Genomic DNA, 22747 nt, shown 5'->3' on the forward strand with positions numbered 1-22747 from the left:
TTTCCTAGTGACACAGATGGGTGGAAAAACAAGTGCTGAAGGGGTCATAAAGAAGCTACAAAATGACATGGGAAATTTGAAAAGGTAAAAATGTGGAGTACAATGCAACAAAATGTGAAATAGTCCAGTTTGATAGGCAGAATAAAAAGCATATCTAAATGGAGAGATTTGCACAGTTCAGATGCAGAGGGATCTGGGTGCCATCTTACATGAATCAAAAAGAGTATACAAGTGCAGGAAATGAGAAAAGCATTTAAATTTGTCAAAGTTAAAAATCACAACACCAGGTTATAGTCCAACAGGTTTAATTGGAAGTGCTAAGTTTCGGAGCACTGCTCCTCCAGGTGATTGTGGAGTAATAAGATTGAGACACAGAATTTCTAGCAAAAGTTTACAGTGTGATGTAACTGAAATTATATATTGAAAAAGACCTGTTAAAGTCTCATCTGTTAGAATGACCATGTTGGTTTCAGTTCTTTCATATGTAAATTTATCACGCGTCGCAAGGGGAATTGAGGCCAAAACTAGAGGTAAAAACAGTGACTGCAGATGCTGGAAACCAGATTCTGGATTAGTGGTGCTGGAAGAGCACAGCAGTTCTGGCAGCATTCAAGGAGCTTCGCAATCAACGTTTCGGTCCTGATGAAGGACTTTTGCCCGAAACGTCGATTTCAAAGCTCCTTGGATGCTGCCTGAACTGCTGTGCTCTTCCAGCACCACTAATTCAGAATACAAAACTAGAGGTTATGCTTGGGTTTTACAGGACACTGGAAAAATTACATTTGGAGTACAATATTGGCCACCCCATTTAAGGAAGGATTAAAATGCATTGGCAGTAGTTGAAGAAGCTTTGCTCGACGAATACCTGGCATGGGGGCATTGCCTTATTGAAAAGGCTAGGCTTGTATCTGCTGAAGAATGAGGTAACTTGATTGAAATACACAACCTCATGACTTGACAGAGGATGATTCCTCTTGTGGGAGAATCCAAAACTAGGGATCACTAATTAAAAATCAGCCTCGGCCTATTTAAAGCCGGAGACACGAGTTATTTCAGAGGGTATCGGGGTAGGTGGGAAGATGTGAATTTGAGGTTAGTCATATCAACCATAATCATCTTGAATGGCAAAACAGGCTAGAGGAGCTGAATGGGCTGCTGCTTGCTTGTATATCTGATTGTATTACCATTGCCATTGCACTGTTGGAAATTGAGGTTTTAAATTTCATTGTAGGATGAAGATTCAGAGGCGATACTTGCTGCTGACTTTGAAATCGGTCATTTCTTGCATGAGCGCATCATTCCACGGGCAGTGTTGTACTTCACAGGAGAAGCTATTGAAGATGATGACGATGATGTAAGCCCCTTTCTAAATGTCAGTAGAAACTGTTTTAGTGGTGCTATGCTCAGCTATCTTGGTACATTCTAGCTATTAGTGGGTTGCCAAGAGTGCATTCTTCAACTAACAGCATATGGATTTTTAAAAAAAGAGCCTTGTTTAGAAATGATTGAGTACTGCAGAAGAGCAGAGTCTGGGTTTAAAAAACTTATCGAAAGGGAAATCAACTGTAACGATGAATACTTGAAACTTGCTGACTATCCACAGATATGATTATAGTGAATGATCTTAAATAGATGTGCCAATTTTACTAGAAGCTAATTTACTGCTATTCAACAAAAAGTGGTAAATTCTCAAGGTGGGGAATCTCTCTCTTAATGTCAAGGCCCCTAAAGATTCAAGAATCTTTTTATATACATTAATTCATATTATTCACAGACCCAACAATGGGGCTGTTAGTGTTTTTAAAATTCATTAAGACATGTTGCATAATTAGCCATATGGCCAGTGCATAGCAATTTGAGGGTAAATAAACTAGCATGTTATCATTTGACATTGCATTGAAGTGAATATTGTACTATTCAATTTCATCATTCAAAAGTGCTGCTTCAGTTGAACATTAGGATATATGTAAAACAAGTGCATCACTGACTGTAGTCTCCTCTTCTCATAAAAATAAAACAAAAGGTCCTCCGTCTAATCAATACTGCAATGCAAACTCCTTATCTTGGCAACACCTTGTGTCCAGGAATAGTTCATATACTTAGCATATGGGGCAGCAGTTTAGTGTTCTGAGAAATCTGATTTTATCTTGCAGTCAAGGCACCTAAAGATTCAAGAAACCTTTTACATAGTGTTAAATTAATTATTTACGGGCCCAACGGTTCTGGAGAACTGGGTTCAACTCCTACCATGACACATGCCGATATTTGAATTCAATAAAAACCTGGACTTAAAAGAAGTTAGGGAGGCAATAAGGGCCATGACACAGCATCAAGGAGAATCCCAAAGCTTTTTATGCATATTATTAGAAAGGGTAGACCCACTCAATGACAAAGGAGGGAAGTTATGCATGGAGCCACAGGAGATCCTTAATGAGTACTTTGTATTCACCAAGGGGAAGGACGTGATTGTTGTTGAGTCAGGGATGAGTGTGTCATCAGTCCAGAGAATGTCAACATATTGAAGTCCTGATTTGGAGGTGCTGGTGTTAGACCGGGGTGTACAAAATTAAAAATCCTACAACAGGTTCTAGTCAAAAAGGTTTATTTGGAAGTATGAGCTTTCGGAGCACTGCTCCTTCATCAAGTGGGTGTGGAGTTGGGGTCCAAAAATACAGGTTTAAGGTGAGAGGACAAATGTTTAATAGGGATCGAAGAGGCAACATTTTCGTGCAGAAGGTAGTGTGTGTATGGAATGAACTGCTAGAGGAAGTAGTAGAGACCCATACAGTTACAACATTTAAAAGGCAGCTGGATAGTTGAATGAATAGGATGGATTTAGAGGGATTTGGGCCAAATGCCAGCAAATGGAACTAGATTAATTTAGGATATCTGGTCAGAATGGATGAGTTAAACCGAGGGGTCTGTTTCCATGCTGTACATCTGACTCTAACCCTGAATTAATTTTGCTGTATTTCTCCTTAACAGTTTCTTCCTCCTCTCCGATTGTACTCTACCAATCCTTTATGCACCATTCTTCTCAAAAGAACTCTGCATAATCAGTGTATGGTCTTTCCTGCTCTACCATTTGATGTAACCATATTTTATTTTAATCAGGCTTCAACCCCACTGCCTTGATTGCCTCCTCTCCTCTGATTCTCTGAGAACAGAAGTCTGTCTGTCCTAGTAATAATTATAGCCAACAAAATCACGCCACTCAGTGCAAGCAAGATGCAATATGCGGATGCTTGCATATGTGCAAGCTCAGGACAAACTCCCAGACTACCATGACCTTTTAAGGAGGCACGAGAGAGCATGGGTCTCGCCCTAAACATCTGCAAAGTGAAGGTCCTCCTCCAGCTTGGCCTGGCATTGCAAAGAACCACCACCCCACATCCTCAACATCTCTAGCATCTGGCCCCAGTATCCCTGCATTACTGACACAAGACTGTGCAAGCAGGCAGTATATTCCCAGCTCAGGAATGGCATATGAGCCCTAGGTGGGCAGAGGAAGCACTTCAGGGATATTATCTGGCCTCACTGGCCAAGTGCAGCATTCCCACCGACACCTAAGGAATTACTGGCTCAAACCCTCCGAAATGGAGCAGCAGCAGCTGGGAAGGTGTCAAACATCTTGAGACTTGCTGTCAGGAAAAAGCAGAAGCCAAGTGAAACCATTGTAAGAAATGTGTTGTCATACCAATGCCCCTCCACCTATTCATGCGACCACCTTCTGCCCCAAGTGTAGCAGTATCTGCAGAGCCTGCATCAGTGTTCAGCCAGTTATGGACTCACCCTAAGAGTAGAAGAGAGTCACTCTCTTCTGTGAGGAACCACTGATAGCCAACAAAGTGTCCGAAATGATGACTGCCAACTCTGTTCTGTCAACCCTACAAAGTCCTCTTCATTAACATCAGGGGTGAGTGCAAGAATCAGGAGAATCTGACTAGTCAAGCAACAGCCTGGCGTAGTCTTCCTCATGAAATTATACCTTCTGCACATGACTCGGATAATAATATCTACAGATCTGGGTATGTTCTGTCCTTCTTACAGGGCAGGTCCAGTTGATGTGGTGGCACCATGGCGCACAATGAGTTGACAGGGGTGTCCTCCTGCCAAGAGCTCATGAAATTTTATGGTATCAGGTCAAACATGGACAAGACAGTCTCCTGTGAAGAACCATGTACTGGTCTATTTCAAGCTGATTAATCAGTACTTCTCCATCTTGAACAACATTTGGTGGGAGCTCAAAGGGTGCAAAATGTATTCTATGTGGGAGACCTCAAAAGCTGGAATCAAACCCAGGGATGTGGCGCTAAAAGGCAGTAGTGCTAACCACCTTGCTGCCCTTACACAAATCCTTAACATTGACTCTGAAACCACAAGACTTCATGAGGTTCAGAGTCTCAGGCTGTGCCATCTGAATCATTTAATCCAGTTCACCTGAAAGTGGAACTAAAAATGATACTTAAGCACCTAGTTATTGAAGACATAGTCAGAGTCATCCAACACAAACAGCCCTTCGTCATCTTGTCCAAGCCATCCAGATTTCCTAAATGGAACTAGTCCTGTTTGGTCTGTGGCCCTCTAAACCTTTCCTATCCATGTCCAAATGTCTTTTTAAATGTTATAACTGTACTTGTATCTACCACTTTATCTGGAAACTTATTCTATACTTAAAATCATAGAATCCCTATACTGTGGAAATAGGCCATTTGGCCCAAGAGGTCCACACTGATGCTCAGTAACCCATCCAGATCCATCCCCTACCCTATTACTCTACATTTACATGAGTGGGTCATGTCATTTAGTGGCTATTTGACATTCATGTATCCTGGTGGCTAGTTTTCTGCCTGTTTGTCCAATTTAGTGTTTGTTACAGTTCTTGCAAGATATTTTGTAAATGACATTAGTTTTGTTTGTCTGTGTACGGTCTTTCAAGTTCATTAGCTGCTGTTTTAGTGTGTTGGTAGGTTTGTGTATCCTTGAACTCCCTGCCTGTTCAGATGTCTAAGTGCCCCTCGATGTTGCTATTGTATCTGCTGCCAACACCTTCCTGGCAGCGTGTTCCAGGCATGTACCATCCTCTGCTTTTTAAAAAATCTTGCAACACTTATCTCCTTTTAAACTTTGCTCCCTCATGTTAAGCCAATGTTCCCTAGTATTTGGTAGGGGATGGGGAGAAAGAAAGACCCTAATCCTAATAATTGTATATACTTCTATTGGGTCATCCCTCAGCTTCTGATGATCTAGTGAAAATGATCCAATTTTGTCCCGCCTCATCTTAGAGCTGATACACTGTAATCCAGGCAACATCGTGGTAAACCTCTTTTACATCCTCTCCAAAGCCTCCACATCCCTCCTATATTGTGGCAACCTGAACTGCATTCAGTACTACAAATGTGGCCTAAGCAAAGTTTTGCAGTTGCAACATGACTTGATAACTTCTATACAGTGCCCTGACTGATCAAGGCAAGCATGCTGTATACTGCCTTTACTATCTTTATCCACCTGTGTTGCCACTTTCAGGGAGCTCTAGACTTGTACCCCAAAATCCCTTTGTATATCAGTGCTCCTAAAGGTCCAGCCATTACTGATACTTTTCTCTTGCACTTATCCCCTCAAAATTCATCTCATGCCTGTCCAAATTAAATTCCATCTGCTATTTTTCCACCAACCTTTCAACTGTTTGGATCTAGCAGGACATAAAACATAACCTTTCTCACCATTCGCAACTCCATTTTGTTCTCTGCAAACTTGCTGATCTAGACTCTCTGGATATTTTTTCATCCAAATGATTTTACAAACAACTGAGATCCTAGCATTGATCCTTGTGGAACACTATTGATCACAGGCCTTCAGTCAGAATAACACACATCTACGTCTATCCCCTGTTTTTTATGATCAAGCCAATTTTGTATCCAACTTGCCAACTCACCGTGGATTCCATGCAATTTAATCTGCTGGACCAGTCGACCATGAGAGAGGGACCTTGTCAAATGCTTTAGTCAAGTCCAAGTAGGTAATATTCACTGCCCTGTCCTCATCCATCATCTTCGTCATTACCTCAAATTTGATTTAGACAAAGCTGTGCTGACTATCTTTAAGTCCATACTTTTCAAAATGAGTAAATTATTTGTCAACTAATCTCCACTATTTCCACTGTTGTACAAAAATATTTTCCTAACCAGTATCATTAGGAAAATGTATTGTCTGTGAGGCTGCTTCACTGAAGGAAGCCTTAAATCTTACTACGATATTGTTATTCACTTGACCAAAAGAAGAATTGATATGCAGTCACCTTAATGTCCAAGTTCATTATATCTTGTTTAAACACAAGATTTAAAGGGTTGTCAATTGGGTTCTTAAAGTTGCGTAACTTGCTCAGTTAAGCATTTTGGAAATAATTCTGTGCTGAATATTGGAAGTTAGAATAAGGTTTTTGAAAACAACTCAACAGGTCTGGTAGTAGAGAGAATTAATGTATTTAACAAATGCTGTCAAACCTGTTGAGTTTCTCCATTTTCCTTGACTCCAGTTTCCAGAATCTGCCTTATTTTGCTTTCATAGTGATGAAAGTGACTCGCGTTATGCAACCTGACTTGATGAGTAGTCTGCACAGTTCCCATTGTGGCAATGATTCTAATTTGATATGGCATGGAAAAATCAGCTTGAGAATTTTCCTTTTTCTTTCACTACAGTACGACGAGGAGGGTGAAGAGGCAGATGATGAGGTAACTTTTTTATTTTATCTTGTGACAGTTGCTTGGGAAAATATCTCTGACAGTAGTACAAATGAGCATGTCATGCTAATTTGGTTTGTTTGTCCTGCTGATTCTAGAAAATATTAGACCACTTTCATTGCCCTCTTATTTTAAACAGGAAGGAGAAGAAGAAGCAGATGAAGAAAATGACCCAGATTATGACCCTAAGGTGGGAATTTGAATTCACTTTCTAGAAAATAATTTTTTCTTACAGGCAAAGTGTTTTTGCTATACAAAGACTTTTTGCATGTATGATATGTACGTTATTTGTGATGGTCTACATTTACAATGAACTATTTTATCCACTCATCCTCTTTTTGGGGGCGGGGGGGAGGTTTTCGATTGCAAACAAGACAGAAAATGATTTTGAACCATTTTTCCCAAGTTTTCGTCCAGCTAAGTTGTGTACAGAGTGGTGTTTGCAGGTAAACCCACTGTGAGCAGTACTAAATTTAGCAGAAATAAACCTGTCTTGTACTATTTTTGAGTTGAATAAAGGTGAAAAGTTGCTAAGACTTTCTCAATGGAGAGGCTAGATGTTGCAGTTGTTCTCCTTGAGCAGTGAAGCCTAATGAAGATGTCATGAAGGACTTTCTTTGAAATAAGAAATGGTAGTGACAGAGGCTTGATGATCGTAGGCCACAGACAATAATTGACAATGTACCAAAAGTGAGAATTATTTGTATTGCATTATAATCTATAATGTAGTGCCTGAAAGGTTGCTGGAAGCAGGATTAATTGAATTTTTGTTTAAAAATGTTGCAGGGCTATTGAATAAGAACAGGAAAGTGAGACTATTGAGGTTTTCCCAAGGTTCTCTATAGATACAAATGCCTTTGTTCTGTGTTGTAGTTTTCTGATTCCTAGAAGATGAAAACCATGAGTATTGAAGAGAAAGCAGAATTTGGCTACCCAAGGCCTGGGTTGGTCTCCTGCCAGATATTTTCCTTCTATGCTTAAGAAATTTGAGAGACTAACGATAACACATTGGATTTAATGAAGGGAAGAAAATCTTCAATTCTCAGAATTAGGATTTGAAAAGAAAACATACTGGAGATGTGTGATCAGAAACATTTAATACATGATAAATCAGATTCTGAAAGGATATCAGCAAATGAAAAGCCACTTCAAACCAAAATGTTAACTCTATAATAAATGTTTAAAACTGAGGGGCATAGGTGGGCAGGAAAGAGATTTTCTCTTTTTTTTTTGGAGGAAGCAGTGACTGGGGACATTGATGTAGAGTAGGGGGCAGGTGTTTTAGAGGTGAGGAAATGTTTTTACCAGAAAGTGGTGGGAATCTGGAGCTCACTGCCTCTGGATGTAAGTTTGCTCACTGAGTTGGAAGGTTTGTCTTCAGATGTTTTGTTATCAAAATGGGTAACCTCAGTGAGCCTGTGGTGAAACGTTGGTGGTATGTCCCGCTTTTTATTTCTGTTTAGGTTTCTTTGAGTGGATGATGTCATTTCCAGTTCTTTTTATCAGATGGTAGAAGGGGGTCCAAATCAATGTGTTGAGAACCCTAATTGGAATGCCATCCTTCTAGGAATTCGCGTGCATGTTTCTGTTTGGCTCATCTGAGGATGGATGTGTTGTCCCAAAATGGCGTCCTCCTCCGTCTGTATGTAAGGAAACTAGTGATAGTGGATCATGTCTTTTTGTGGCTAGTTGATGTTCATGTATCCTGGTGGCTAGTTTTCTGCCTGTTTTTGTTAGGTTCTCTTCCTGAGGCTTCACACGAGATGCAATTCGCGCACACAGACTTCTGCAAATAGTTAAAGTTTATTAAAGCTTGTACAAGCTAGGTGACCCCCTTTGACCCTCTTCGGAGGTGTATGAAGTAGAGTCAAAATGAACAGAAGAAAAATCCCCTTTATACAGGTCAGATGGTCATGCTGATACTTTGGCCACTCCCCCACAGTCACATGCCACTCGACAACCCTCGGCTACTCCCTCACAGTCACATGTTACGCAGGTACAATTTGGTAGGATGAGATCATCCTCTGAGATAATGCTAATGCCTTAATCCTGGAGAATTGTTATGCAGATAATTTCTTGACTCAATGATTCCCCGAGACAATGTAGGTGTGGTATACCTAGCTTTGGGATAGCTAAAAAGCATTTCTGAATGGAAGAGATTGAATGATAGCTTAAACTAATAATAGGGGGAGTAGTATCAAGTAACTGTCTAATTGGAGTGGGGGTCATTCACATTCTCGCATGATTGTTGTCATCGCCCACTTCCAGAATGTTCAGTTAGCGCAGTCTAACTCTTTAATATTACATTAATGTCCAGAGAGAGATTCCCATTTAATCTTTTAACATTAGTTTGTCCAATGTACTGTTTGTTACAGTCCTTGCAAGGTATTTTGTAAATTGCATTTGTTTTGCTTGTTGTTTGTATGCAGTCTCTTAAGTTCATTTGCTACTGTTTTAGTGTGTTGAGTTTGTGGGCTACTATGATGCCAAGAGGTCTGAGTAGTCTGGAAGTCATTTCAGAGAAGCTCACTGCCTGTAAGGCTGATGTGAGGGATTTTGCCTCTAACATTTAAGTAGTTAGATGTATACTTGATACCAAGGCATAGAAGGCAATGGGCCAAATGCTGGAAAATGGTATTAAAGTAGTTGTTTTTGACCAGCATAGACTCTAGCTTATTTCTGTGCTGTATGACATCTCCATGACATTTAATTCTGTCTCCAAAGTTGCCTGACTCATGAGTTCCTCTTGAATTTTCTATCTGTAGCTGGTTTGTTGGATCCATCGTGTTTTGCTTCTATTTCAGAATTGATTAGGTTTTGAGTGTGAAATAGTGGGAGGCGAAGAATGTTTAAGTCAAGCACAATAGGATTTAAAGTGAATGAAAGTCCTTGTAAGCTGGTTAGACAGTGAAGGTGGTATTGTAACAAGTATTAAAAAGTGAATCTTTTACCAACATTGGTGGCCTACATGTGCAAAAGACATTGCTAAGCTGTCAAAGGTGAAAGTATTCTCTCTACAAAATGTTGTGCGTTCCCTGTGAAAGTGTATTTCCCATATCCTGGATATACATAGCACCTACAAACACTCAACTCTCACAGTTACCAGGACTATAAATCCTCACACCCTTCTTCCTGTAGGGACTCCATTCTATTCAATGTTTGTATAAAGGTTTGTAGCTTGGTTGCTGGTTGCAGTTCTGGGTATGTTCAGAGCTGGGAAATTAGTTTGCAACGGACAACTGGAACCAGCAGCGGGAACGATATTAAATAAATTCCAACCGACTCAGTATAGCAGTGCTTCACAGGAAGCTCCACAGCACTGAGGATGTCACCTAGACAGGGGATAAAGTCTGCAAACCAACTTCCCAGCTCAGCAGACATACCCACAACAACTGTGCTCCATTCCATTTTCCCAGTTTTTCTGTTTGTATCTGATCCGATAATAGCTTCTGCAAGGGGGCTGAAATGTCCATCATTGTCCACAACTGAGGATTCCCTGCCACCGTGGTTGACAGTGCCCTCAGCTGTGTCTGATTCATCTCCTGCACTTCTATCCCTCCTCCAAAAAAAAACCAATAGGGCCCTCCCATACCATCCCACACCCATGGGATTATTAGCCACTTTGCACGGGGATGCCACCATCAGACAGTCATCTCTCTTCCCTGCCTTTTCAGCATTTCACTCTTAAGACACCTTGGTTCACTTGTCCACTCCCAGCGCTTCCCCAAGACACCACTTCATGCATTTACAGAAAGTGTAACACCTGCCTGTTTCCCACCTCCCTCTTCACTATCCAAGGCCCCAGATACACTTTCCAGATGAAGCTGTGATTTACCTGTACTTCACTCGAACTAGTCTACTGTATTTGCTGCTCACAATGTGGTCTCTTAGGGAGATGAAATGCAGACTGCATGACCACTTCGCAAAGTGCCATCTACTTTCTGTCCACATAAATGATCCTGAGCTTGCGATTGCCTGCACCCACCACTATGAACTCTGATCAACATCTGTGTCAGACCTGCTGCGATGCTCCAACGAAGCATAGCATAAGCTGGAAGAACAGCATCTCACTTTCTGTTTGGGAGCTCTGCAGCCTTCAGGACTGAGTTCAATAATTTTAAGGCCTGAGTACCTTATTCCCCAACCTCCATACACCAGGCCTTGTCATTAGGTGTACTGCTACTACAAACAACCCATTGTCACCTAATGTCCCCATCAGCAGCTCTTGGATTTTCCCAAGCTAAACCCCTCTCTTCACAGATGCTGCCTGACTTCCAGCATCAGCATTTCTTTGGATTTTTTGTACATAGCACCTCCCCAGTTTCTGCTTAGTATATATTTGATTTATATGAAGTAATTTCTACTCCATTCTTTGTGAACTGGAGATTTTTGGGCACTTAGCAACAGTTGTTTAACGTGCAGAACAGAGCTTAAAATATCAATAGCTTTTTCACTTTGAAAACTGCATTAAATTCAGCAGTTTAAGGTGAATGTATTTCTTATCACTTCATTGAAATCAACCACTAATATGGATCAATGGAGAGGGATTAGTGTGATAGATGATACTGATGCTACAGAAGGGAGATTGAAGTTGTGAAGCAGTCTAGAGAATTGGATGAAAATATTTAAGATTTGGGAAAGTAGGTTCCAAAACATTGCTACATGTGGCTTCTTTTTGGGTGGGTGGATGCACACTTGAGAGGCTGGATAAAATAGAAGGAGCAAATGGATTCCTATTGGTTATTTGAAAATCAAGGCAACTTTCCAGGATTTCAATAAGTGCTGAATGAATAGGTAAGGTTTTTTGATAGTGCCAGCTTTTGTTTAGGATTTTCTCAGTTGAATTGTATTCTGTTATTGGTGGGCCATATCCTTTTTGGAAAGGGTTGAATTTGCACATTGGACCTGTTTTGAGGAGAAACTAGGAGCTCAATTGGATGGCAATAGTGGTGAGCTCAGTGTCTCAAAGGACTGGGAGATGGGAGAAGAGTTTTTAATCCAGAAATTCTGTCCATGTTTTTGAATTTTGAGAGTTGGGGTTTTGTGGTGTGCCAAAATTAATGACCAATACAGGTGCTGCAGAATGTTTCTAAATCTGATGTAGAATTTTTCACACCACAGATGGAAATTAAAACTCCAGTTGGGTTCTGATTCTCAGCAAAGAAACGTGACTGAGCCAGGAGAATATTTTGATTACCTTTTAGGTCACTACACCCAGCTGTAATTGCAAGTTTTCCCCTCCCCACCACACTCTCTAATTTCCCAAATGATTTGGAGATGCCGGTGTTGGACTGGGGTGTACAAGTTAAAAATCACAACCCCAGGTTATAGTCCAACAGGTTTAACTGGAAGCACACTAGCTTTCGGAGCAACGCTCCTTCAGGTGGTAGTCTGATGAAGGAGCATCGCTCCAAAAGCTAGTGTGCTTCCAATTAAACCTGTTGGACTATAACCCGGTGTTGTGATTTTTAACTAATTTCCCAAAGACTATTAGTTGCATTGTGTAATGTTCTGGGTCAGCAGTATTTGGGCTCATGCTAGCTTTCTATATATAATTAAATGAATGTGCTTAATTGCTGTAATAATGGAGGGTATAATTTATTTAGAATAATTTGTAATGTTCCAAAGAACCCAAACTTAATCTTGCTTTTGAGATTTATTTGTACTAAGTTGTAAATTTGAATAAATGTTTTTAACAGTATGAAATAGTATAATGAGATTAGCTCTCACAGCTGGGAAATTATATGTAGATTTAGCTATATATCTCTTGCTGAATTAGTTCCTGTTGGAGTTTCAAAATCTTTACTGGCTTCAAGTCTTGTACTTTCATGTCAGCTGCTCTCTGAATTTTTCCTTAATAGGTTTAAATGATGGCTAGAAATTACCCTACCCCTGGTAGGTAAGGCTTGCTGATCTTTACTATATAATACTTAACTAACTCATTCTACATGTTTTTTGCTTTTGTCAAATACTAATTAATGAGTGACACTTTTTAAATCTGACTCTTGTTGCAGTAATGACCAGTTTTATCAATATCCTGTTTGAAAAACAGCTATACAGAAACAGGTTACTACAGCAGAAGGACAGAATAACTTGGAAATAGTGTTTTAAATCAATTATTGTGTGTGCCGTGTTTAACTTGTGTATTTTAAATGTTAGTCTTGGAACTACTTAAACAGTTGTATTTGAACATTTAACAGTGAAACAGTCATGGGTTTGACAGTACATGAGTTGGCCAGTTTTTTCACAAAATGGCTATATTTAAGTACTGGCTCAATGGTCCATAATCAGTTGTGAATTCTCTAAACTCGTGCTTGTTATATAGAAATATAGACGATAGGTTTTTCAATTCCTTGAGCCTGCTCTACCATTCGGTGTGATCATCTAGCTCAATATCCTGTCTACCTTGAAAACAATGATTTGGCCTCAATCACTGATTAGTGAATTTCACAGGCTCACCACTCTCTGGGTGATGAAATTTCTCCTCCTCTCAGTCCTAAAAGGTTACCTTTCATTATTAAACTAAAAAAAAATCCTTGTTCTTGTAAACAAAATTATTGAATCGATAATGCCAGCTTCTGCAACATGCACTAGCAGTTATGCCACTTATCACAATTATTGCTCCTGTGACACCTGATAGAATGCTTTTTTAGAAATCCAAGAATACTACATCTGGTGTCTCTCTTTATCTACATGACTAGTTCATCTTCAGACACTGACTCTTTTGTAAAACCATGTTACATTTAAAAGACATCTGGATGTGTATATGAATAGGAAGGGTTTAAAGGGATATGGGCCAAATGCTGGCAAATAGGATTAGATTTGTTTAGGATATCTGGTTGGTATGGATGAGTTGGACCGAAGGGTCTGTTCCCAAGTTGTACATCTGACTGTGTTGCCTTTGTCTGTTTTTTTTTCCCTAAATACATTAAGACTACCTAACAATTGTTGTCAAGATCTACCACTTGTTTTATTTCTCTTTTGCTAACTTAGTATCCATTGAGACAGTTCTAGAATCTTAGAACTGTAAGCTGTTATGAGGCCATCATGTTCTTAGAATTTCTTAGCATTTCCTCAGTTTCTTCATACTGTTCTTTTGATTTAATGAATTTCGATTCCTCATTTGTTAGCCCCTTGGTAATCTTTTATTTCTGGTATATAATTTATCTTCTGTGAAGACAGACACCGAATATTTGTCCTATGTCTCTGCTGTTTCCTTATTGCCCAATATTATACTGTCTTCTGTTTTCCCTCCAAAGGACTAGTATTTACTGGTCAAATTTGGATGACAAATTTGAAAAGCCACTGGTATCTGATGCAGAGTGAGCAAATCTTAAATACTTGCAATTTGTCAATACTGACTGTTTTGCCTGCTGGACTCCTTGAGCATAGTTTTAAAGTATCTGTAAATAAAACCAGTAACTGTTGGGTTTTAAAAAAAAGGCTGGCTACTAATGGGAATAAGCTGCTGCGAATAAGGGAGTGGACTTAGGGTCAGACTTACTCAAAGGTTATACAAAAAATGTTTTGGAACTGGGATAATTGCTATGACTATGCCACAATTTATGTGTGTCAATTTCAGACTTGATATAATTCCATTGTATTATGGTTGCCTAATTCCCCCAGTGGATCTTTTACTGCGAGATTCTCATTGTACCATATTAGATGTAAAATAATTTTATCCCTAGTTGGTTCCACAGTGCACTGACCCAGGAAACGATAACAAACATTTCACAATCTCATGTACCAGACCATCTCTGCTGCTAAAATTAAGCTGCCACTATCTCTGATCAGATACTATCTTCAATTTCCCTTGCTGGCCGCATCTAGCTATTTTAGAAATACATGTTTTTGATAATAGGCTGTGGCTAGCATTTAAAGACTATATGCATCAAGCCATTTTAATGCACTTTTCCAATTCACTTGGAAAGGACACTGTTGTGTTGGGAGTAAAAGATGCAACTGCTCCAGAACCACTTTGTTTTTGGTGTGGGCTGAGTGCATGCAACAATCTAGGTGTAGCAGCTGGTAGACCTTGCGCTGGAATCCAGGCTCTGGGAGCAGTGGTCTGTCTCAACGAATGCTGTTAGTCAGAGGTTGGCTGTGCTAGTGTTCAACAATGCTAATGGGGAAGTTATAGCTGCTGCTGGGAAATGGCCTTAGTTCCCAGAATCACAGAGGACCATTAGCTGGGAATGTTTGTGGGAAATGGTTGGGTCAATGGCAAGAACAAAGAGTGACTATCTCATTCTGTCCCAATGCTGCTTCTAACCTGCAGCTGGGATAAATCCCATTGGTGAGCTCATTTCCAACTGAGGGTATAAAGCCTTCTAAGTAAAATTCCAGTCCCAAATAGATTGATAGAATCTATTGTAGAAAGTGGTTTGCATGATGAATCTTCAGCTGTGCAGTGGAATGTGAGCGCCTTTTCTTATTTCCTCTTTCTCTTCCTGGTCCCCAGCAGTGGTTAAACTTGAAACTCTTGATGTCTGTGACTAATTTAATTTTGGCTTTAGCAATGTGTAACAAGGGTGGGGGAAGTACTTGAACCCAATTATTACAGTGGCTTCTTAATAGAAGTGGCACATCCTGATGAGAAGTCAACTTGTTCCTGTCATGTCACTAAAAACCGTGAGAAATTCTGGATTAGGTGTAATTGTCAGCAATCCTGGTGTACAGGAAGCAGATTTTGAAAGCTCAATTTATGCTATCTCTGACATCAGTTAACTGCTTTGCAGTATTTTAAGTATTATCAAACAACTTGACGCTGACAAAATTGTGATTACTGGTCCTAGTATCTCCTTGTTTTGCTGTTTTTAAAAAAAAAAAATAGATTTTGAGTCTGTTAAAGTTGGAGGGAGGCTGGAAAAAATTTGAGATGGAATTCCAGGTTAGGGCTGGGACAACTGGTAATGTTGAAACGAAGAATAATCAAGAGACCAGAATTGGAAGAGCACAAAGATCTCCAGGTCAGAAAGCTGAGGCCATATAGGCTGGGTGACGCTATGGAGATGTTTTTGTCGGGGAGGGAAAATCTGAGCAGATTTCTTTAGGCAAAGGGATACTATGGGGGTTTAGATTTTACTACAGAGAGTTGACGTGTGGCACATTGAGGTTTTACTTTTTTCTGTTTACCCAAGCTGTCTCCTGTTTCACATCTTGTACGTCGTGAAGATAATTACCAATGTTGCTGTATCGGAGATAATGAAATACCTGTAAAGACTATGGTGAAGGCCATGTATGCATTAGCATGAAAATCTCTAGCTTGCACATTTACAAGCTTCAAGGCATGCTGCAGAATTTAGTCTGCTATGCTTGCTCTGTCATGTTTGATGTTGGTAACATCTGTTCTCTGGTAGTAGCATGAATGCAGATGTTTACCAAAGTTGAGTTGTAAACAAGACTTGGGTGCATGAGGCTTAAGGTTTAAAGGTGTGCTGTTCCATCCAAAATGTTTTCTGCTTTCTGTTGCATTCAGTAAGTGTAATCAGTTATAGATTGGCAGCTGAGTCTGCTGTTAGTCTGTGTATAGCTAGGGAATATGACCTTCTGCCTGGAGCCTCGCTACATACATGGCACTGTGTCTTGGAATGATGCAAATATTTAGTTTTATGCTAACAGTTGTGACTAAAATGACATTCTCCTACATTGTGTGCTGAAAGTAGGCCTGCCTCCTAACTATTCATCTGGTGTTCTCCAAGCAAAATAACTGCAGATGATGGCAATTTGAATTTTTTTTATAAAACTGAATCTACTGTAGCCAAGCAGCATCTCTGGAGGAAAAAACCTAGAGTTAATGATTTTCCAGACATGGGAATGACTTTGTTTCCAGCAACTGCAGATGTGGAAAGGGTGAAGTAGAAGGGGAAAGGCTGATTGGGTGAAACAGGAGAGATTATATGAAGAATAGTGGTGCATTGTGAAAAGAAACAAGAAATTGATCTAGAAACATTGTTCCCAAATGCAGCTCTTTAAGCCAGTCTTTTGGTAACTGGCCCTGTGGCTGTCTCCTTTTCCCTTTGCATCGCTGTCTGATCATTCTAATCTCTCTCCTTCCCTCTTGTTGTACCTTCCCACCTTTTCTGCCTTTTGTACTTAAAACATTGTGTCTCTAATTATTTTCCTGTTCTGACAAAGTATCATCAACCTGAAATGTTGACTGTTTCTGTCCACATGAGCTGCTGACCTGTTCACACTTCCAGCATTTTCTGCTTTTATTTCGGGGAGTATTATTTTACTGCTTTGTGTGTAAATAGAAACAAATTTGTTGATTTCCTACCTAGTATGGGGTGGTGGTGACATAATTGTAATGTTGGTGACCTAGAAACCCAGGCTGATGATCTGGCGATAATGGGTTTGGATCTAACCATTAGAATCGCTATAGTGTGGAAACAAACAGGCCCTTCGGCCCAACAAGTCCACACCCGACCCTCTGAAGAATAGTCCACCCGGACCCATACCCCTATCCCATCACCAAATTTATCCCTAACTAGTTCATCCTAGCCTACACATCCCTGAACACTGGGCAATTTAGCATGGCCAATTCACCTAACCCGCACATCTTTGGATTGTGGGAGGAAACTGGAGCACCTGGAGGAAACCCATGCAGACATGGGGAGAATGTGCAAACTCCTCTCAAAGTCGCCCGAAGCTGGATTTGAATCCAGGTCCCTGGTGGTATCAGATGTGTAATTTTGATTTAAATCTGGAATTTTGCACTACAATGCTTGCCTTATGGCAATCATTTAACTATTATTTATTGTAAAAACTTTTCTGGTTCACTGTTGTCCCTCGAAGGAAATCTGTCATCTTTACCAGGTCTGGCCTATGTAACTCCAGACCCAAAGTCATGTGGTTGACTCCAAAATGTCTTCTGGGCAACTAGGGATGAGTAATAAATGTTGGCCAAGCTCTCAACATTCCTGTCCCATGAACAAATAAAATAAAACTGAAGTTGTTTTGCATGTGTTGGTATCGGTGCACCAAGAGCTTTCCTCCCTTACCCCCTCCTTTCAGTATGTTCATCTATTTTGTTCCAAAAGAATTGTGAATTTTAGTGGCTTCTTAAGCCAGGATCCACTTGAAAAGCTGCTCTGGTGCGAAAATAATTTTCTGAAGTATTCCTTTATTTTGAAAACTTACTCATGTGGATCCAGACAATATAATTGTGATTCAAAATGTACCAAGGATACATAATACTCTGCCTTCAAGAATTTTGTTTCCCTCTGTAATTAGTGCAATAGATTAGAATGTAGAACAAACTGTTTAGTGAAGGTATCTAAATTGCAATTCAACCTTAATTCTTCTAAGGTCACCACAACAAATATTGTGGAAGTACTTGTAGCACTTCATTTTTGGGCTGCTTGTTCTGCTTATACTGCTTATAATAATTCTCGTGCTTTTTTTTTCTCCTTCTCCTCTCATTAACAGAAGGATCCGAACCCACCATCTGAGTGCAAGCAGCAGTGAAGCCTACTCTGTGGCCTTGAGGAACAACTGCACTGTACTGGCTTATTATAAACAACTAATAGTTACTTAACAGCCTTATAATGTTTTGTATTTTCTTGGTAGGACAAATTTCAATTAACATTTTTTTGGTTAATCATGAATCCTTGAATCGGCCAGTTCAGAACATGGTTACTACTCCTGCATTGTGTTTTTTTTTTAGTTGGATATTGATGGAATGGAGTTTTTAAAAGTTGTGAATTTGTCATCCCACTGTTACAGAATTTGTGTTCTTCAGAATAAAATCTTGTGTTCGAGGCAGCACTGATGGAAAGCTTTTAGAGCAGCAAAATTCAGAGACCAACTTAGGTATATTCTGCTGGAGAACAATGAACCAAAGTAATTGTCCTTTTCTTCAGCCCCTGTTGTCTGAACATCTCAAACTGTGGAAAGACTTGTTTTGTAGTTTGGGTGTAATGTAGACTTTATACAAAATTATAGAAATAAAACTGTGTGAAATGTCTGTGCTTGCACTAGCTGTGCCTTCATTACTCCTCTTCCTGTAAAGATGCAGTTCCAGAGTTACTTACCAGGAGACACTCATTGAAACTTTGCGGCTGGCTCCATGTATGGAGTTGCAGAATAGTTAATGGGAGATTTTTTTTGTCTCCAACCATGTACTGTTCATACATTGTTTGCTTAATTATGCTATAGTTTTTGTTCTTTTGTTTTAGTGAGATTGTGAACAACACGAAAGCATCACCACCGCCTGAAGGCCATACTGTACCACTTGGTGTGAATAAACTAGTATTTTCAGATTTTCTTGAGTTTTCTTCCAAATGATGTACATAGAACATAAAACATTACAGCACAGTACAGGCCCATCAGCCCACTGTTGTGCCAACCTGAAATTCTTGCCCATATGTTTATCCAATGACCATTTAAATGCCCTTAAAATTGAGTCTATGCCCCCACTACTGAGTAAAGAAATGTAATGTAGTTTGGTACTACAGAGGAACATTCCTGCTGATTGTCCAATGATGTTGGGACCGTGCTTGCATTTTTTTTTTTGATGGAAGACCCAAGTTCCAGTACTTTGTCAGCAGCTCAGTGATTTTCTTTTTTGCAGTGTCTATCTGGACATGGCACAAAATTAGTTAACTCCCTGTTGTGAAAATTCTTGCGCTTTTTAGTTGAGTAGCAAATGCCATTGTTCTAGAATTACAGCATAGAAGAGGCCCATTGGCCTATCATTGTCTACTACAGTACTACCTGCATTAGACCCATAGCTTTGAATGTTATGACACTTCAGGTGCACGTCCAAGTACTTTCTAAAGGTTGAGGTTTCTTCCCAGGCAGTGCAGATTGACATTACCTTTACAAAAGCTTTTCCTTAATTCTTTAAATCTCCCATCTTTCATTTCAAAATTATGCCCCATTGTTGAATCTTTTCGACTAAGGAGAGCTGCTTTCTATCCGCCTTATTCATGTCCCTGATAACTTCTATGATGGTCATACAGTATCAAAACAGGCCCTTTAGCCCACAATGTCTATGCAGACCAACAAAAACCAAACTATACTAATCTCATTTGCCTGCACTTGGTCCATAGCATGCTTTGCCCTGGCATTTTAAGTGCTTGTCTAGATGGTTTTTAAATGTCACCTGAGCATCTGCTTCCACCCCATCAGTCAACACAGTCCATATATCTACCACCCTCAGGGGTGAAAAATATTTTCCTTCGATTCCCTCTAAACCACTTGTTCTTCAGCACTCTGGTCTTGGACATATCAGAGAATCTCTTCTCCATGGCAATCTACTGTATATGCCTCATAATTTTGTAAACCTCCATCAGATCTCTTCTTTCTGCCCCCCTCCCCCCCCTCCCAAAGCCGCCTCTGCTCCAAGGAAAACAAACCCAAGTCTATCCAATCTCTCCTCTAACTGACACTTTCCATCCCAGGCAGCATCCTGGTGGATCTCCTCTGCACCCTTCCGATAGTGTAGTGACCAGAACTGCACACAGTATTCCATCTGTGAGCTAACTAATGTTTTTATAAAGTTGTACCTATACTGTTTTGCTCCTCTAATTCCTGACTAATTAAGGCAAGTGGACTGTGTGCTGCCTTCACCACCCTGTCTACCAATGCTGACACTTTTAGGAATCTATAGATTTGTAAACTAAGGTCCCTTTATTCCTCTACTGTCTGGGGACCTAACATTCATTGTGCAAGGTCTTGTTAGATCTCCCAAAATTCATCACTTACGCTTATTAGGATTGAATTCCATCTGCTATTGTTCTGCCCAAATTACCAGCTGATCACTATCAGACTGCAGCCTGAGACCATCATCTCAGTTTCATCAATACCCCTAATCTCCATGTCTTCAGCAAACTTTCTATATTCACATCCATGTTAATGTAACTCAGCAAGGGTCTCAGCACTGATCTTTGGTGCATCACTGGTCACAGGCTTCCAATTACAAAATCAATATCTGCCATTGTACTCTGCCTCTCACTTGTAAGCCAATTTTGAATCCAGTTTGCCACTGACGTTCCAACTGTGGGTTGTAAGATATGATTTGTCTAGATAGTGAAAAATATTGCTTTGCATACTAACTGTACATACGACAATAAATCGCATCAAATCAAATCTTGCCTTTTGGACCAGCCTGGTAATGTGGAACCTTATCAAAAGCCTTACCTGAAGTCTGTGTAAACCACATCAACTTAAGGCATATATGACACTTTACCACAACTGATGAAAGCATGAGCAAGGTGGTAATGTTGAAGTTGTACAAGATTGGTCAGGCCACATGGTGTTACTGTGTGCAGTTCTGGTCACCTCACTGCAGGAGTGATGTGATAGCACTTGAGAGGATACAGAGGAGGTTAACTAGGATGCTACTTGGGTTGGAGAAATTAAACCATAAGAAGAGGCGAGATAGGCTTGGAATCTTCTCTTTATAGCAGAGAAGACTGAAGAAGCCCATGATGTGTATTAGATTGAGGGTTATGGAGAGGGTGAATAGAGAGCAGCTGCTTCCCTTGATTGAGTAGTCAATCACAAGGGGGCATAATTTTATGGTAATGGACAAGAGATTCAGAGGGGAGTTTTTTTTTTGGGGGGGGGTTGGATGGGGGTAGAGCACTTAGCAGGTGGTGGGAATCTGGAATGCACTACCTGGGAAGGTGGTGGAGGCTGGAAACTTTCCAACCTTTTTAAACAAAATACTTGGATGAACACTTGAAGTATCATAATATTTGAGGATATGCACCATTGCAAGGAAGTTGGGATTAGTGCACTTTTAATGTTGGTAATATTGGTGCAGACTCAATGGGCTGAAGAGCCTTTCCTGTGCTACATAAATCTGTAAACTGCACTTGTCAGATTCCCCCTCAATCTGATCCAAAGAAAACAACGAGCTTACCCAGTCCATCTTCGTAGCTGAAATGCTCCATCCCAGGCAACATTCTAATGAGTCTCTGTTGTTTCCCCCTCTGTTGCAATCACATCCTTTCTAGATTTTTTTACCAACACACCTCCAGAGAAGGTGGAACTTGAACCTGGATCTCCTAGATTACTGTGCCACCTCCATCTTCTTTAGAATGTGGTGACCAGACTGCACACACTACTCCAGCTGTGGCCTAACCAAAGGTCTGTGCAGCTCTAACATAACATACAATTTATGCTGTTGCTGATCCAGACAAGTATCCCAAATGCTGCCTTAACTACTCGAATAACCTGCTCTACCACGTTCAGGGATCCAAGCTCCCTCTGAGTTTCATAGTGTCTTGCCATTCTTTGAGTACTCCTTTGATTTGGGTTCTTTCTTCCAAAGTGCATTGCCTCACATTTATCTGACCAACCTGACAATCCTTTCACCTAACACCTTTCACTGTCAACTACCTGGCTAATTTTGTCATTGCAAATTTACTTATCCCCATGTTCTCTCACATGGTTTTTATACAAACAAGAAAAGATCTAGCACTGATCCCTATGCTACACGACTGCATACTGAGCTCCAGACACAGAAAAATCCTTCTACTACCAACTTTGGTCTCCTGTTATTAACTGAATTTGAACCCAACTTGTCAAGTTACCCTGGATCCCATAAGCTATTATCATCTTTGACAAGGTCCCATATGGGAAACTGAGAAAGGCCTTGCTGAAATCGATAAACTATATCAACTGCCCTACTCTTGTCCACTCACTTGGTCACTCAACATTCTACCAAATTTGTTAGATGTGACCTCATTCTGACAAAGCAATGCTGACTATCCTGATGCAACATGTTTGAGGTGAGGGATGCCATGGACGTCCCTGCTGATAACACTTGCAGGAAGTGCACCCATCTCCAGCTCCTCCAAGACCGTGTTAGGGAACTGGAGCTGGAGTTGGATGAACTTAGGATCATTCGGGAGGCAGAGGGGGTCATAGCTCGGAGCTTTAGGGAAGTAGTAACTCCAAAGATTGCAGAAAGATGGTTGACAGTAAGGGGGATTGGGAGGCAGCAGCCGGTGCAGGGACTCCCTGCGGCCATTCCCCACAAGAACAAGTATACC

At 40.4% G+C, this 22747-nt stretch overlaps 1 protein-coding gene across 5 annotated transcripts in view; it reads left to right on the forward strand.

Annotated features, from left to right (window-relative positions):
- nap1l1 (nucleosome assembly protein 1-like 1) overlaps nt 1–19003 on the forward strand; it is a 78212-nt gene extending 59209 nt beyond the window's left edge. For 3 of the 5 annotated variants that reach the window (XM_043708795.1, XM_043708794.1, XM_043708798.1), the window contains 4 exons: nt 1232–1354; nt 6699–6731; nt 6880–6930; nt 18171–19003. In XM_043708795.1, the coding sequence (XP_043564730.1) occupies nt 1232–1354; nt 6699–6731; nt 6880–6930; nt 18171–18209 (246 nt within the window). In that variant the 3' untranslated portion in view covers nt 18210–19003. Of the gene's footprint in view, nt 1–1231; nt 1355–6698; nt 6732–6879; nt 6931–12601; nt 12640–18170 lie in introns of all 5 variants that reach the window. The other 2 variants (XM_043708796.1, XM_043708797.1) reach the window with 2 other exon arrangements.
- The last annotated feature ends 3744 nt before the right edge of the window (nt 19004–22747 follow it).

The sequence above is a fragment of the Chiloscyllium plagiosum genome, chromosome 19 (genome assembly GCF_004010195.1).
Source record: "Chiloscyllium plagiosum isolate BGI_BamShark_2017 chromosome 19, ASM401019v2, whole genome shotgun sequence".
Lineage (NCBI taxonomy): Eukaryota > Metazoa > Chordata > Chondrichthyes > Orectolobiformes > Hemiscylliidae > Chiloscyllium > Chiloscyllium plagiosum.